We start from the raw sequence: 16,440 nt of genomic DNA on the forward strand, positions 1-16,440 counted from the left end.
GTGCATCAAGTATTTTGACTAAGTCAAAACGACTGTGTTTTGATAGTTAAGTCTTTTCTGTTATCGTTTTGAAAAATAAATCTATTCATTTGTAAATGAATAGATTCTTTTTAGTCTGGTTCCATGTTTATCTTAAACGGTTTTTTCGTTTTGTCCCTGCACCAGAATGGTGGACTGAGTCTCCTTGACATAACAAATTCTCTAACTGCTTTTGAAAATAAATTTGTTCTTTTTATTTTCAATTTGTTCTTTTTATAACAACTTTAACTGTTTTTTGAAAATCTGTTATAGGTTGTTTTTCTATAAAAAGAAAACTTGTTCCTACGTTTAAAAGTGAATCATACATTTGAGAAAACAAGTTTTACAACATAGAATTAAGGATTTACAGAGAATTAGCATGTGTTCTTGAAAGATTTTACAAATCAAAAGTGTGCTTGTTCTTGTTTGGCTCTAAGTCTTGGTGAGAGGTGCTGCTACTGTTTGAGCAATCTGTTCTACTGGTTTAAGGCAGATTTCTGCATCCTCTATCAGGTGTATTCGTTTCATATTTCTTTTCTTGTAAAAGTGTGATTGTAAACTCTTCTTGATAGGGTTTCTTGAAGAGTGTGTGTGCTGAAATAGTGTTTTTCAGCAAGTGTGCCAAGTTTCTTGTAGGTTCAAGAACAGTGGTTGTGTAAGTGTGTTTGGTACATTTTGTTTAGTGGATTTCACCTTGGATTAGGTGAGACTAGATGTAGCTCATTTGAGTGAACCAGTATAACTGTTGTGTGTTCATTTCTCTTCATCCCTGCACTCGAATTCTTGCTTATCTGCCAATCTGCCAGAAATTGAATCTGCTCAATTAAAAACAAATTTGTTCTTTCTGGGCTTGTTCATACTGTTCTTATTTTCTGGAAAATCAGTTTGGTTATGTGAAGAAGATATATGATCTATTAAATACAACTAGAACAGGTTGATTGTGATAGGTTACCCAATTGATTGTCAAGCTAATAATTGAACCTTAATCACTTGCTTAAAAATTGAAGGTTACTGGTTTTTGTTGTTCACTGTTTTTCTCTTTAATATCAGTGTGTGTGGCTTGCAAATTAATCTGTATAACCTCGAGAATAACTTGGCTGATATAAACGTTTTCAAACATAAACAGTGTCAAAATAAATTTGTTCATTGTCAAATAAATCGATTTATTTTCTGTGTACTGTGATAAAAATTGATTATGCGAGAAACATTTAAAAGGTCAATTCACCCCCCATCTTGAACTTTGACACTATTGAACCCAATAGTATGCTGCGTTAACTTGCTGTTCTTGGCATTGTTCTTGTGATTCCTGAACTGTTCTTGAGTAGTTCTTGGGGTTTACTTGCTGTTTTAGAGTCACCCATTCATTCTATATCCATATCATGTTATTGGAATCATATCAGTAAGGAACCCAAGAAAATAAAATTGATGTTGTGAAAAAATGTAACAAATAGATGAAAAGAATCGACAGAAAAAATAAAAACACGCAATGTAGAAAAGAAATGATAAAGAATAATCTGTTCTTCAAAAAAATGAAAAAAAGAAATGAGAATGAATGGATATATGTTATCAGAACCTATATAAACTCAAAACCCCATGGTGTAGTTGCCAAATTTGTGAAACATAAGCATAACAGAGGAAATAAATGTGAGAGAGAGAGTTTTGGAGGGAATGCAGAGGGTTAAGGTTTAGGAAACGGAGAATGAAGAGAGTGGGAGGAATGAGCGTTTATATGAACGCTAGGTGGCTTCATGTGGTTACGCCATTTGTCAACGTTTCATTGATTCCTCCTTCCTTCAGATTTTCTACATTTGTTAAATTTTATTTTATTTTTTGAATTTTTTTAATGAAATTTATTTATTATTTATTAATTATTTGTTATGTAATATTTCTTTTATTTATTTTTATTAGGTTTCTTTTTTTTTTATAGAATACCCGTGCTGTGCAGGGGTACAAGGCTAGTTTATTACATTTAAACCCTATCTTATAGAAAGACTAAAAGAAAGAAGATATTATCCTAACCTTGCTCTTATGTATGCCCCTAATGATCCTTTGAGGAATGGTTAGGCTTGAGTTACTGTTTGACTGAGATTTCTGACCTAGCCTTGAACCCTGTTTCATACTTTTGGTCATCTTTTTAGAAGGTTGAGCTAGCTCAGATGATGTTGAGTCATTCATGGTTACACCATCCTTCCCGGGTTAGAGAGAATTTGTCCGCGAATTTAAAAACCTAAAAAAAAAAATAGAGTTAGATCGCTCACATTAAAAGTATTATGTCTTAGATGTGTGAGGTAAATCCGGCCCATGTGATTCTAAATTGTATAACACTCAATATTTGATGCCTTTTCAAATATTGTTTAATTCATGATATTAGGGTTTCTTTGGTTGGCTTGATGAGCAGTGAGAATTTTAGGAATGAAGACAATTTCTTTCTCACCTCTTCGTATATTCAATTCCAAAATCTCTTGGGCAAAAGGTGCAGAATTTTTTTTTATTTTCTAATTGTATTATAATTTGTAAACCTTCCAAACTTTAAAATTCGAAATATAAAATTGTATTTTAAATTTTAAAATTTGAAAAAAAAATATAAAATTATATTTAAAATTTTAAAATTTTAAATTTTAAATTTGAAAAAGAAATATAAAATTGTATAATTTTAAAATTTAAAAGATATTTTTTTGAGTTCAAAAATAAGAACTCTAAAATTTGAAATACAAAATTGTATTCCAAAAATTAAAATTTTGAAGATATTTTTAAATTCATAAAATACATTTTAAATTCTAAAATTTGGAAACGATTTTATTTTCTGAATTCTAGAAAATACCTACGAACTCTAAAATTCAAAATAAAATAAAAAAAGGGAAAAAGGGTGTCACTGAAAAAGATGAGGAAAAAGACAAAATTATCATTTCTAGTCTTGTATACAGAGATGCAGGAAGAAAGCATGGAGGTGCAAAAAGAAATCGACAGAAATCAATTGAAATCCTGCAAATGTAGCAATATCCATGATCATGCATGCACCATTAATGTTTTACTTTTCGCACCCCTCGTGTTTCCCCCTTCACTAGGGGCTTCATGTGGAAAGTAAAAATTAGGATTAAAATACTGAAGAAAAGATTAGAGGTTATTTGGTCATTTCGTCATTATAATGTGAACATGGAGGTGCATGAAAATAAAAATACGAGTCAACTCAATCATTGTTATAATAATTATTATATTAGATTTTAATTTATCTTTTATAAATTTCATTGTATATCATTTTTACAAAAATTATAAATTTTTTAATAAGAAAATCTTATAAAACACATGTTTTAAGCTAAGATTTAATATATAATATGTAATAGAGATGTATTTATAGGAATGTTAAAAATCCATTTTTAACCCATTTTTTGAATACATATATTATTTATTTCTTGATATGTATTAAATTAACAAATCGTTAAATTCTGTAGATTCTACCATCTAACCTCTCGCTTTATAATTTTTTAAACAAATTTCATCTATTTAAAAAACCTTTGCTAGATGATGTTGTATATTTACTTCCCGTTATTTTTAATTGATTCGGATTCAAAATCTCTTGAAAACTAATTCAACTTTAAATTTTCTGAAAAGATGGCAATGGGCGTTCGTGAGTCCCATATTTGGTCCCATAAAAGTTAGGATGGATCCGTTGCAGATTAGCAATTTCTTCCTCCACCTCCACAGTTTCTTATTGCACCTCCAATCTTTTAATTTTAAAACTGTCATTCGGTAAAAGGTGTAGCATTTTTTTTTTTTTTTCATTTCTGAATTGTATAATATGTAGGTTTTTTGAACTTTAGAATTTGAAATACAAAATTGTATTATGAATTATAGAGTAATGTATTTTTAAATCTAGAAAATACATTCCAAACTCTAAAATTTAGAATACAAAATTAAATTTTAGAATCTAGAAGAAAGAAAGAGGGGTGTCAATGAAAAAGATGAAGAAAATGACAAAGTTGTCATTTCACATCTAAAATTGTCATTTATGGTGGTGCCGGAAGAAATTGTCTTAGCTTTGTTGACCCATCTAACATAATAATTGGCCTAAGGGTGCTTGCCCGCATAACAAAATCTTAAAAAAAAAACTTATATGTAAATGTTAGAATAAATTATAGTCATGGTTGTTTGTCTTTCACTTATTTAGAGTGTCGATCTTGTTGGTACTCCAAAGTGTCGATTTCTTCAACCATTGACTCATAAAGTTAAATTGAAGCTAGCATTTTGGAAAGGTAAATCTCTTAGCATGATGGGTCAGATTCAGTTGGTCAATATAGTGATTACTGGATTTCTAGCTTATAGCTTTAATATGTATAAATGGTTTATTTCACTTCTTAAGCAAGTTGAACAATGGTTTCTAAATTTTATTTGGACTGATGATATTATAAAAAAAGGCATAACTACCGTTAATTGGGCGACAATTTGTTCACCTCTTAAGAATGGAGGTTTAAAGATTATTAACCTTCATCATAAAAATAATGCATATCTCCTTAAGCTTGTTTGGAACTTTGCTTATAGCAACAGGCCTTGGTCTTTTATCCTGAAAGTCAGGGTTCTTAAATCAAAATACGAGTTTAGAATGGTTTATAGATCCTCATCTCTTTGGCCGGGAATTAAGCAACTTTATTCTACTATACTTGATAATACTGCTTGGATTGTTGGTACAGGTACTTTTATTAATTTCTGAAATTATAAATGGTGTTCTACTACTTCTTTAGCAAATATTGTAGGATTTATCTTATGGTGCTAGCATTCTGGATACAATCTCTCAGTTTTGAACTGGTTGTGATTGGAATATTCCCTTGTCTTTACGACAGATGCCTCATTTTTTTAATCATATCATGGTTAGAGAGGAACAAGATCTCCCTAATTGGATTCTAGACGAGTCTGTTCCTTTCACTCTTAAATCAACTTAGACATTTTTCTTGGAACCATGAGTTCCCTATGGTTGGGGTAAATTCATTTGGTCTTCATACATTCCGCCTTCCAAAACTCCAGTACTCTGGAAAGTTTTTCATGAGCGGCTTCCTACAGATCAACATATTCATAATAAAGGTTTGCATATATCTTCTATGTGTACGTTTTGGAAAAACACGAGGAATCTATTTAGCATTTATTTTTTGAATGTTCTAATGTTTTGCATATTTAGAGTTGGGTTCAACAGATTTTTCTTACTTCTCATTTCTCTAATAAGGATGATTTTTTTTATTAAGAGTGATGGTAGTCCTTTGGTTAAATTGATTAAGCTTGTTGTGTTAACTTTTTCTATTTGGAGGCATATGAGGAATTATGCTAGATTTCAGGATAAGATTGATGTTTCTAAGACTGTTTCATTAATTAAAGATTTAACTTATTTAGAGGAAAATTCGTCTAAAGCTTCAATGAATAATGATATGTTGGATTTCAATGTGATTAAGTTTTTTGGTATTAATACTCATACTGGTAAAGTTCTTCGTCATCTTCCTGCTAGATGGGAGTTCCCTTTACCAGGATGAGTTAAAATTAACATTGATGGGGTTGCTAGAGGATATCCTGGTCTTGGTACTTGTGGAGGTATTTTTCGTAAGAGTATGGGAGATTTTATTGGTGTTTTCTCTGCGTTTTTTGAAGTTCAGACTACTATGGTTGCTAGATTTTATGGTGTTATATATGCTATAGAGGAAACTCAAAAGATGGGTCTTACTAATGTATGACTTAAATGTGATTTTGCCTTGGTTTGTGATGCATTTATTGCTAGGACTAATGTGATTCTGCCTTGGTTTGTGATGCATTTATTGCTAGGACTAATGTTTCGTGTATGCTTCGTAATCGATGAAATACTTGTCTTAATTACTGTGGGAAAATCAGGTTTAGGGTTACTCATATTTTTCGTGAAGGAAATGCTTGTGCTGATTAGTTGGTGTACCGTCCCGTATCCGGGCGTTGACTAAGTCAAAGTCAAAGTCAACGGATGGAGAGTCAAGGTCAACGCAAGGCGTCGCCTAGGTGGAGAGACGCCAAGAGGAAGCGTCGCCAAAGCAAGGCGTCGCCTAGGTAAAGGCGTCGCCGAACCAGGGCGTCGCTAGATCAAATAGTGCTAAAGCAAGGCAATCACGGTATGGTTCCCCGATACCCATGGGTAGGAAAGACCATGGAGGGAGCGACGCCGTGGGGAGGCCTCAGGTCCTGATAACCCGGGGCAGTGAAAAAGAGAAGGAAAAGGTGGCTTCAAGGCCATAGTAATAGTACCAGTGTAGGGCAGCCTGACTCGTGAAGTGCTCCTGCCGCCCCAGAGACGCCTGTGGGACAGATACAACTCAAGAGGAAGGTCACGCCCAGGGCAGCCGGGTGCAGGGTACAAGAGAAAGGCAGATACGCTCTCAAAGTAAGTGACTAGATAATTGGGGGCATGAGTTGGCACCCAAAAAGTCACCCCTAGCGCAGTAGCACTCCCAAGCAGGAGGACTCACACGTAGAAACGTCCTCAGATGGGCAGAAACGCCCCCAGATGGGGTCATTACGTCGTGAGGACCTCCACGTGTACGACAGCCATGCCAGAATAGAAATACCCTTTAGTCAGGGGCCAGGTAATTAAAGTCCTTCAATACAGTTTCCCTTTCGAGCATTCAGGTGTTATTATGGCTCCCAAGCGTTTCAACGTCTTAAATGCGCTACGTTTTCTAATTAAATACGCTGATTGAGCGCGTTACGTTTGTAATTAAAGGCGCTTTAAGGTGCTTTAAATGCTTGGGTAGTTTAAATAGCGCGGAGAATGTTGGAAAGAGGGTTCGAACTTTCTGCAAATTTACCAGAGCTCTCTAGTTGCTTGCTCGTGCTTCAACAGTTACGAACAAGGGACTGGGGAATATTTTTGCCTGAGAGAGAGAACATAGATACACAATACACAGTTATTTCTTACCACCTTCAGAGTGCCATATGCGGTGCTCAGAAACGGAGGTGAACAGTTTTGGTGTTTCTTGCTGGCTGACTTGAGCGTTGGAGTGCAAACGGCCGCTAGGGCGCCTCTTTGTCCTCTTTTTTGCAGGAATCCACAGACAATCAGTGGGAAGGAGTCCCTAGCTGACGGTTGAGGTCGTGCACGAAGACGTCCCGATCAACCGGACGGAACAGTTGGCTAATTTAGGATTTATTCATAGAGAATCATTTCATTCGTATAATAGGCTTCCATCTAGTTTATTCTTAAAATTCTTTATGAATAAGTATAGTCTACCTATGTATAGTTTTTGTTAACATATGGGTTTTGGTCTAGTCCACCATATATTTTTTGTATTTTCTTTCTTTTTCCTTTTTTTAATAATAATTTTCTAATGTGATGGCAAATGATTGTTGTTAGTTGAGGTATCAGCCTAGCTGAGATGCCAAGTTGTATAATGATGCCTAACATGAAAGCTTTTATAAAAAAAATGTTAGGACAATAATTTTGTTTTGATATTTTACATTCTTGTTGCACCTTATAAAGTCTATCATTGACGATAAAATTTAAATAAGTTAAATAAGTATAAGATTAACATTTACATCAAATAAACATGACAAAGTTAAATCTTTTACAAACAAACATACATATAAAGAAATTATTATCTAAGTTACTTATTGTAATTAATTATGATCTTCTCTGGACTTCAAAACCATCATTGTTGTTCCTGCATTTTACTAACATTGAAAGATAATTGATTTTTTTTTATTATAGGTTATGTGGGCTAACCTGTTCTACCCCGTCATTGGCCTGCGTAGGCTACAAGTTATGAAAAACAAACCTAAATGAGCTAGTGGATTAAAATACGTAGCTCAACCATGCTTTTTTCAGAGGATTGGTAGACTGACTCACATGGATTGGTCTGTACTGTGGCAAGACATTAAATAAAATAATAAAACTTAAGATGATAATAATGACAACATTTATAAGATTTCAATAAGGTTTTAATTCCTACAATAAATATCACTTAGTCTATTGATAATTTTTATCATACATTCATATTAGAATTATTTTAGCATAGATTGTCTAATCCGTATTAGATTGTTTAATACTAAAGAGATAATAGTATAGATAATGTCAAAGGATTATAATTCGTCTTCCAACGAATCCAATAGTAAAACTAAGACAATATCAAAAACAATATAAAAAACTTATTTGTAGTCAAAATGGTTTTATATTTTAGATTTACTATTTAATTGAATACTTTATTTATTATTTAATATAAATAAGGTAATTATATTTTTTTCTTTTACCTTTCTTATTTAATAATTAAATTTAATATTATATTATATTCAAAATCATTATATTATACTTAAAACCTATAATTTGTTTTCTATATATTAATTTTAGTGTTATAATATTGAATTATTATAAAATATTTGTTTAATATATCATAAATAGGAATATTATATCTAAAGAAAAATTAAATATGTTTTATATTTTTAGAATTAATAATTATAATATAATAAATTATTTTATTTTTTATATTTCTATCCATACTCAACTTAAAAATAAATAAATGATAGAATAAAATATGGTTTTGAATTCTTACAAACATTATCAAATTCTATTTTAGACTTTGTCATTTTTTTAATTGTTAGTCTTTTTTAGTCCGTATTATTAACTATAATTAATTTAGTACCACAAAGAATATTGATTAAAAAAAAGTATGCATATAATTCAATTAAGTGATATATTTAATATTTTTTATAAATAAGATAACCATGTATAAATTTTATTTTAAATATATTATGAGCAATAATTTTTATGTTATAATAGTAATTAAGTTATGTAAAGAATAAATTAAAAATAATTTTAATTCTTAAAAATATAAATCGTATTTTATTATTGTTTTAGAGACAATTTGTGTTTATAATATATATTAGAAAATAATTTTTTACAATCATTATAAAATAGTATAAATAAAATAGATTGTAACTGTCTAAATAAATTATAATTATTTTTATAAAAATATAATATTGAGAGTAAATTTTGGTGAAAAGGGTAAAAATAAATAAAATCATTTTATTTATATAAATAATAAATATAAACTTAATTAAACTTACGCACTTAAAAAATTTAGCTATCTTAGTTTTGAAATATTATTTTTTATTTAAATTATATTAATTAACAATTTCCTCTTATAACATTAACTTAACTATAATTAAGAATGGAATTACTAAAAACTATCATGAATTTAAAAATATTTTTAGAGAAATTGAAAACAAATTAGGTTGCAAAAAAAATTCCAATGTTGTACTGATAATGTTATTTTTATTCAAAATTTTAAACTTAACTTTAGTAACTTGTTCATATTTAATGCTTCGAATAATGTCAGAGATACACGGAATATGGCTCATCATGACAATTCGCATATCACACACATACCACACATTGTCTTGCATCAACATTCAACACAGTAATAATTTATTTTCTTCCAACTTTTTTGTTCCTTCATCTTTTCTTTTCACACTTTTCATGATTGAATAGAGAATTTTCATTATATTGCAATTAAAAACATTAAATTGTAATATTTTCCTTTTAAATATTCAATAAATTTAGTTAATATAAATTAAATTCTATGTATGAAACCAAACATGTTAATAAATCTATCTGCTAGATAGTTTTCTCTTAAAATTAATGTTTTCTTACATTAACTACTATCATAAAGATACATAAGAAGAGAATAAAAGAAATAGAATTCAGTTTGATTATAATTCTCAACCTAACATTTATAAAAAAAAAGTGAAATGGAAACTATTGCAGTGTTAAAATAGCATTTATAAGACTTTGTGATGTAAAAAGAAAGAGATGAGAAAATAAGATAAGAGTACGATGTAAGATGTATAAGAAGGAACTGGGAAAACATTGCAAAAGGGGCATTGCATTTCCCTTATTATTATTATTATTATTGATGGATATAAAGTCTTGAACTTGACTCTGTTGTCACCAAATTCCTCTGAACACTTAACTTACCAGACTATGTTTATATATTAGGAAGGTCCTCCAACCACTGCAATTCTGTACAATCACACCAAACTCTACAATTACTATGTTCAGTGGGTGCTACAACAACAACAAATGCAGCACTTGGTGGGTCTAATACATAATTACACACCAGCTCCAATTTTTTCCTTCTTATTACTTTCATTTTGGTCTTGTTTTTTCCTAACAAAGCAGGGGACAAAACTGAAACATGAAAAACTCCATCAACTAGTGAAAGCCCCCTGCAACCATGCTTGCAGCCTTGGCCTCATCAGCTGGTTTTGGGGTTGGCAGCAAGACAATCGCCATTATGGCGCTCAAGGCGGCCGCCGCTGCCCCCACCATGAAAGCCGGCAAGTTGCCACCACCAAACAAAGCATCCCAAGGACCACTCAGTGCAGACACCACCATCTGTACATTCACATGTGTGTATACATGGTCAAATAATTGACTAATAATACTCATACTTTATACTTATATTCAAAGTATATTTCTGCTTCAATCAGACTAACCTGTGGTACAACAATTGCAAGATTGAGGACTCCCAATGATAAACCTGAATCAAGAAAAAGGATTAGTAAAACCCAGTTGAATACATCAATGGACCAAAGTATGAGAACAAATTATTTGATTAAATGTGCATATAAATAAAATGATCTAATTTTGACAAGTTGTGAATTGATTTATACCTTGCCCTGCTCCTGAAGCGCTGGAGTATATTGATGCAAGAGCAAAAGGAACACTGAAAGTAATCTGAACACATGAATAGAAAGTAGAACATTAGTTTAAGGCAAGTAGATCATTTTTAAGCTTTTCAGTTCAACTTGTCTCATACTTCTTTGTTTTTTTTTCAATAAACCTCGTTTTTAATGTATCTTCACTTCACTCTTACATAAAGAATAAAGGGTACGTTTATTTTCAATCTGTATTTGAATTATTATGAACAGTGTCTGACATAGATTAGGTAATCCCTGCCAAAAATATTAGACTGACAAGAAGTCCAAACCAAAACTCCACCAGTCAAAAGAGTCCACTTTTTTAGACTTTTCAAGATTCTTTATACAAAACTAGTTATCAAAGATATACAAACTTGCATTCAATTTTCTCATTTCCAAGAAGAAACACTCCTTATATGTTTATCTGTTTGAATATTTTATAATTCCTTATAAAAATAAAAAAATAGCCTTAAAAAATATTGTAGTAGAATTTATGTGCATATGACAACTAGGTACGGCCCAACTACTGTCCAACACCACCCTTGTCCAGAATTTTTTTTGAAGAAATATAAAAAACATTACAACATAAATACGAACTATATATTACAGAAAAATAAACAGATGCCCAGTAATTAAATGTTTAGTAAAAAAACAACAACGATTTTTTTAAGATGTAGAGATTAAAACATAAACATTAAAAAGATTAAATGAATAATTAAATTACCGGGATGGGTTAATGATTTAAACAATTTAGAAAGAAAAGTTAAAACTTGCTAATTTTTCAAATGTAACTGAAATTCAGTAAACCAAACGCAATCGTTTAGAACACGTAGAGAAGAGAGAGAAAACGTTACCGCAAGGGGAACTCCGAGAACCGCGAAGAAAACCATGGAGCCAATTTTGACGCCGTCGGAGGGGTGACCCACGGCGGCGGGGTTCAAGTGGCGCTGGTGCTCTGCCATCTTGGTTATGACCACGGTCATTCCGAAGCCAATCGCGAGAATGAAGTTCACGATCCCCCACAGCCTCTTCACTCCCCCAACCATGCGGCCCAAGGGTTCAACCGCCAGCGACATGAACCCCAAAACGACGGCGTTTATCATGAGTCCCAGCGACCCCACGCGCACCCCCTCCGCGTACGCGTCCTCGCCCGCCGTTCCGCCGTACACCTCGCGACCCATCCAGTCGGTGTCGAAGAGGAAGTAGGGGAACCACCCGATCCAGTTGACAGCTGTCACCAACATGAGCATCCACATGGGTCTTTTGAGCTCCTTCAACGCCCCGAAGAGCTGAAAGAAACACGAGGGCTGGGCGTCCTCTTGCACCGCCCGTGCCGCCACGGGCTTGTCCTTTACGTAAATGAGAGCCACCGTGGACAAGAACAGCAGCAACAAGATCGAGAAAAAGAAACAGCTTTTGAGGTTTGCGCAGAAAACATCGCACGCCTTGGTCTGCGTGAAGGGAAAGATCTTATGCAGACCACTGAAAGACCCTGCTGCGTATCCCAAGACGTTGCCCACGGCCATGAAGAACGAGAAAAACCCATTGGCTATTCTCGTTTTTCGCTGGTCCCCAGCAGCTAAGTCTGCTAGAAAGGCACGGCAAGGTCCTTGTAACATGTTGTTGGCAACATCTAGGATCCAAAATCCTATGACAAACACCGCAACAGCCCGAGGACGGGTTTTCTTGGTTATGTCGTCGCCAGCTGAGTATCCTATATCGGCTGCATAACCGATGAGAAATACAGCTATGGCCACAGCCACTGCACCTCCAAGAATAAAAGGGCGTCTGCGACCGTAGCGAGAAGTGCTTCTGTCGCTGTAGTAGCCCACAATGGGCTGCACCACAAGTCCGGAGATGGGGCCACAGAGCCAGATGAAGGAGGCTGCGGCGTGTGGGACTCCCAAGAGCTGAACGTAAGGGGTGAGCAGAGAGAGCTGAAGAGCCCATCCGAATTGTATGCCAGCGGCTATGGACGCCACAGCAAACATTTTTCGGAGTGGGCTGGGCTCGCCCTGGCTGCCCTCCACACTAAGGGTGGTGATGGAAGGCTTTGTTGGGTCAATGGGTTTGGTTGGAGATGGTGCCTCCATGGTGAAGGAATTTCCTCAAAAGAGAGAAACCTGTTTTGTCTCTCACTGTGTTCTGTTTTCTCACAAGAGGAAGAACAAGTGAAGATGTATTGTGTGTGGAAGGAAAGAGCGAGTGCGGGATTTTATAGCCTGGGGAGAATGGATTTAACTATATTTAGACACGGAAACGTACGTTAATATGTGTCGATATATTTTTCATAATTCATAATGGATAATTAACTTTATCCCTTTTTCTTTCATATGTTTCTCACCTTCTTCCTCCAACTTCTCTCATTTTACTTTTATCTTTTATCTTATCACCCCCCTTCAGTGCATCAATTTCTGCTTCAAACAGAATCTTTAGGAGTAAGAAAAATTTGACCCTTAAAAGAATAAAAAAAAGAAAAAAGTGTAAATATAATATGTATGATATATTTAAAAAATAAAAAATAATATCAAGTAGGTATACATATTATACAATATCTATATATTAAATAGGATTGTGGTATAAGAGTTAAGGGATAGGACAGAGTATGAAATAGGACAGGGGTGCACAGTGAGATGCATGAATTGATTGAGAAATCTTGTGAGTGTTAAAATAAGAGTGAGGTGCATTTTAGCAACCAATATAAAGAGAGTTTATTAAAATTAACTGCAGAAGAGCTTTGAAAAATGAGAATAAAGACAAAAATAGACCTCCTGGCTTTAACACGGACTGGAGGAGGGCTTACGTACAATGCATGATCTTTGTCTTTTACCATGCCATAAAAATAATAGTTTCTGGAATAAAAGTTTAGTTTATGTAAAGATTATGTAAAATAAGTTTAGTTTATTTTAGATTATAAAATAATAAATAAAATAATAATAATAATATGAGGAATCAGGAATCATACACCAGTGGGAAAAGGGAACTAAGATCGTTTTTGATTATTAGCTGGCGTGGGTGTGTGTACTACTCTGATTTTGAAGTTTCAGATATTTTTCTGGAAGATAATAACAAATTATTTTTTCTTAACTGTAAACAATAATATCAATATATTAAAACATATTTTGCATTGTACTTTTATTCTATGCAGGAAAGTTTATTGAATTCAAAATAAATAAATAGGATAACATAATTTTTGCACCACATGTCAACATAATGATATATTAATTACTTTTAATAGCTTGTACATATTCTTTCACTATGTAAAACCATTTTTTCCTGATAAGAAAATCGTAATTTACGTTCTATTAGAAGTTTATGCCAAATCAAGGGTCAATGCAAATTTAAACTTAGCAGCATATTTGAAGGTGAAGAATCCAAAACAAAACAAAAAGTTGTGCAATATCTAAAGCTCTAAACAAAAACTTTGTATTTGTTGATTTAAAACAAACTTCTTAAAAAAAGACAAATATTATCTTTAACATCTACTGTGAACTGATAGTAGTAATATCAAATCATAGTATCCATGTAATTGAGTTATAAAGTTAAAAATAATTTAGTGGAAATTTTGTGTTAATTTCTATTTTAGTTTAGTAAATAGAAGTGAACTTACGTAATAATTAATTATTATAAAATACTCTAATTAACCTAGAAGACTAATTTGGCCGATTAGAATTACTGATACATATGCATTTTTACCAAAAGATTACCTACTATTTACAAACGCTGTTAAAAATATTATTTACCAATTAATTAGAATTATTCTCACCTGTTTTTGGATGACATGGTGAGTTAATTATCATTAATTTCACCTACCAACTAATAAGCAACGTGATATTCTCTCAATCCTTGTTTGGTGAGACATCTTCCCAAATTACTTTAAAATTTCCTTTTTCTTAAAAACTCCTAATTTTTCTAGCATTCATTTTGGGTGATTTGAGGGATTTTTTTAACACTAGTCTCACCTTGCGTATAAGATAATTCATAGCCAAATATTTGAGTGGAATAAATTAGAAGAAATCTAAAAGTGGAAAATATCAACTAAAAATGGCTGGCTAAGGATTTTATAGAGCCAATTAGATAATAATATAGTCTATTAGAACTTTACTCAATTTATTTTCTTATGATATAATGACTAACTAGAGAAAATGAAGATGGTTAGATTGTGAACATAATAAATAAACTTCTTATGACAAGAGAAATCAAGTTTGTTAAATTGTAAACATATATAAAACACTACACAAAAAATCATAAATAATTTAGTGTGCATTTATTGGTAAAATAAACATATCCAATTCTCTTCATTTTAACCAAAGAATAAAACTAATACTAGGATTGAGTACATGAAATTAATATATTTTTTTAATAGGCCTAATTTTCTTAATAAGTTATGTAACATCCCTAAATTTTGTCTATTTTTAATAAAATAAACTGCATCCAGTATCTAGTTAACATATAAACATATACAATTATCTCATACTCTATCTCAAAATATATCTCTCTTCATAGAGATTTTAATATATATACAAAAGTTTAAAAACAAAACATTCAAAATAAAAACATCTCATCCTCCGACTACTCACTGAGGAGCTTTATCTCCTGCAACCTCATCTCCTCTTGTGTAAATTAACACGATCATCACAAATTAAAGAAAACAAACACAAAACAAATTTAAGCTATCCATCAAATATAAATCTATCAATCTATTTTTAAGAATTCTAATATAAATTTAAGTTTTAATAACAAGCACAATCCATCAAATTCTCACAATTTTCACAAAATCATCAAGTGTCTATCAACATTCATCATCCACATTATTCATGTTAGATTTCTACTGACTCACATATTAAGACATTTGACTTTACTTTTGGAAGAGTCGTGTATTGAAATTAGCATCCAGACACTTGCACCTGTCATATATTACTCATTGTGAAATCCACACAGCCATGCACATAATCATCTCAATATCTCATATCTCATCATCTCATGTGACAAGGTAAATCCATATGATCTGCTCTGATAAGTTCTTTCAAACCTCACACTTAGTCAAATAAACCTCCTTCAACTCTCATCAACTGAATAACTTCATCTATATGATTCTATTATATCAGTAGAGTCAGGATCGTCTCATTCACAAGACACCCACAATACACCCAAATAACAATCTTAACACAATATTTCCTTTCTTAAAAATACTATGTCTTAATCACACTTTCACCTCATTGCATACTTCATTTAACACATCATACACCATTCAATTACATCATATTTTAAACTTTCTAAACAATTGAAATATATCACAAAATTCACTTAAACACATAACTAAGTTCCTTTAATCTTAATTTTAAATAAAATTTAGAATTTTCACTTAAAAACAATAAGCAATAATAAACTAGGCTTTCAAAAGCGAAAATTTGCTTGTTTGAGCGAGATTGAACCTGAGAGAGCACCCAAAATTTCATCCCAGGCCTCGCTTGAGCGAGATTTCTTCTCACTTGGGTGAAATGGACCTGAGAGCACCTCATTTTTTCATTCTATTCTCGCTTGAGCGAGAATTATCTCACCTGAGTGAGATATGCAGAAAAAATATGCATAAACCTGTTATATTTCTAAACCAAAATTACATTCAACTCATATTTTTATAAATCTACACATTAAAGAACAATTCTAAACCAAATGTAATCTACACATATTCAAGCACTCTGTTGAGCTATTATGACAATCTATACATAT

The 16,440-nt window shown here is 32.3% G+C and overlaps 1 protein-coding gene across 1 annotated transcript; it reads right to left on the minus strand.

The window, feature by feature from the left end:
• Positions 1–9,854: 9,854 nt before the first annotated feature.
• Positions 9,855–13,349, minus strand: LOC137837516 (sucrose transport protein SUC8). The gene is made up of 4 exons (XM_068646525.2): positions 11,565–13,349; positions 10,684–10,747; positions 10,507–10,550; positions 9,855–10,405 (listed from the first exon to the last, which is right to left on the minus strand). Exons 1-4 carry the CDS (start codon positions 12,801–12,803, stop codon positions 10,223–10,225), a joined length of 1,530 nt encoding a protein of 509 aa, XP_068502626.1. The 5' UTR covers positions 12,804–13,349; the 3' UTR covers positions 9,855–10,222.
• Positions 13,350–16,440: the final 3,091 nt, after the last annotated feature.

Source organism: Phaseolus vulgaris, chromosome 4 (genome assembly GCF_051622355.1).
Source record: "Phaseolus vulgaris cultivar YP4 chromosome 4, ASM5162235v1, whole genome shotgun sequence".
Taxonomy (NCBI): Eukaryota; Viridiplantae; Streptophyta; class Magnoliopsida; order Fabales; family Fabaceae; genus Phaseolus; species Phaseolus vulgaris.

Excerpts from the sequence above, each read along its gene's own strand:
- LOC137837516 (XM_068646525.2), bottom strand. The coding sequence starts at position 12,803 with ATGGAGGCACCATCTCCAACCAAACCCATTGACCCAACAAAGCCTTCC. Across the intron at positions 10,551-10,683 it reads CGCTTCAGGAGCAGGGCAAG|GTTTATCATTGGGAGTCCTC; the intron begins GTATAAATCAAT and ends TTCTTGATTCAG. Across the intron at positions 10,406-10,506 it reads TTGCAATTGTTGTACCACAG|ATGGTGGTGTCTGCACTGAG; the intron begins GTTAGTCTGATT and ends GTGAATGTACAG.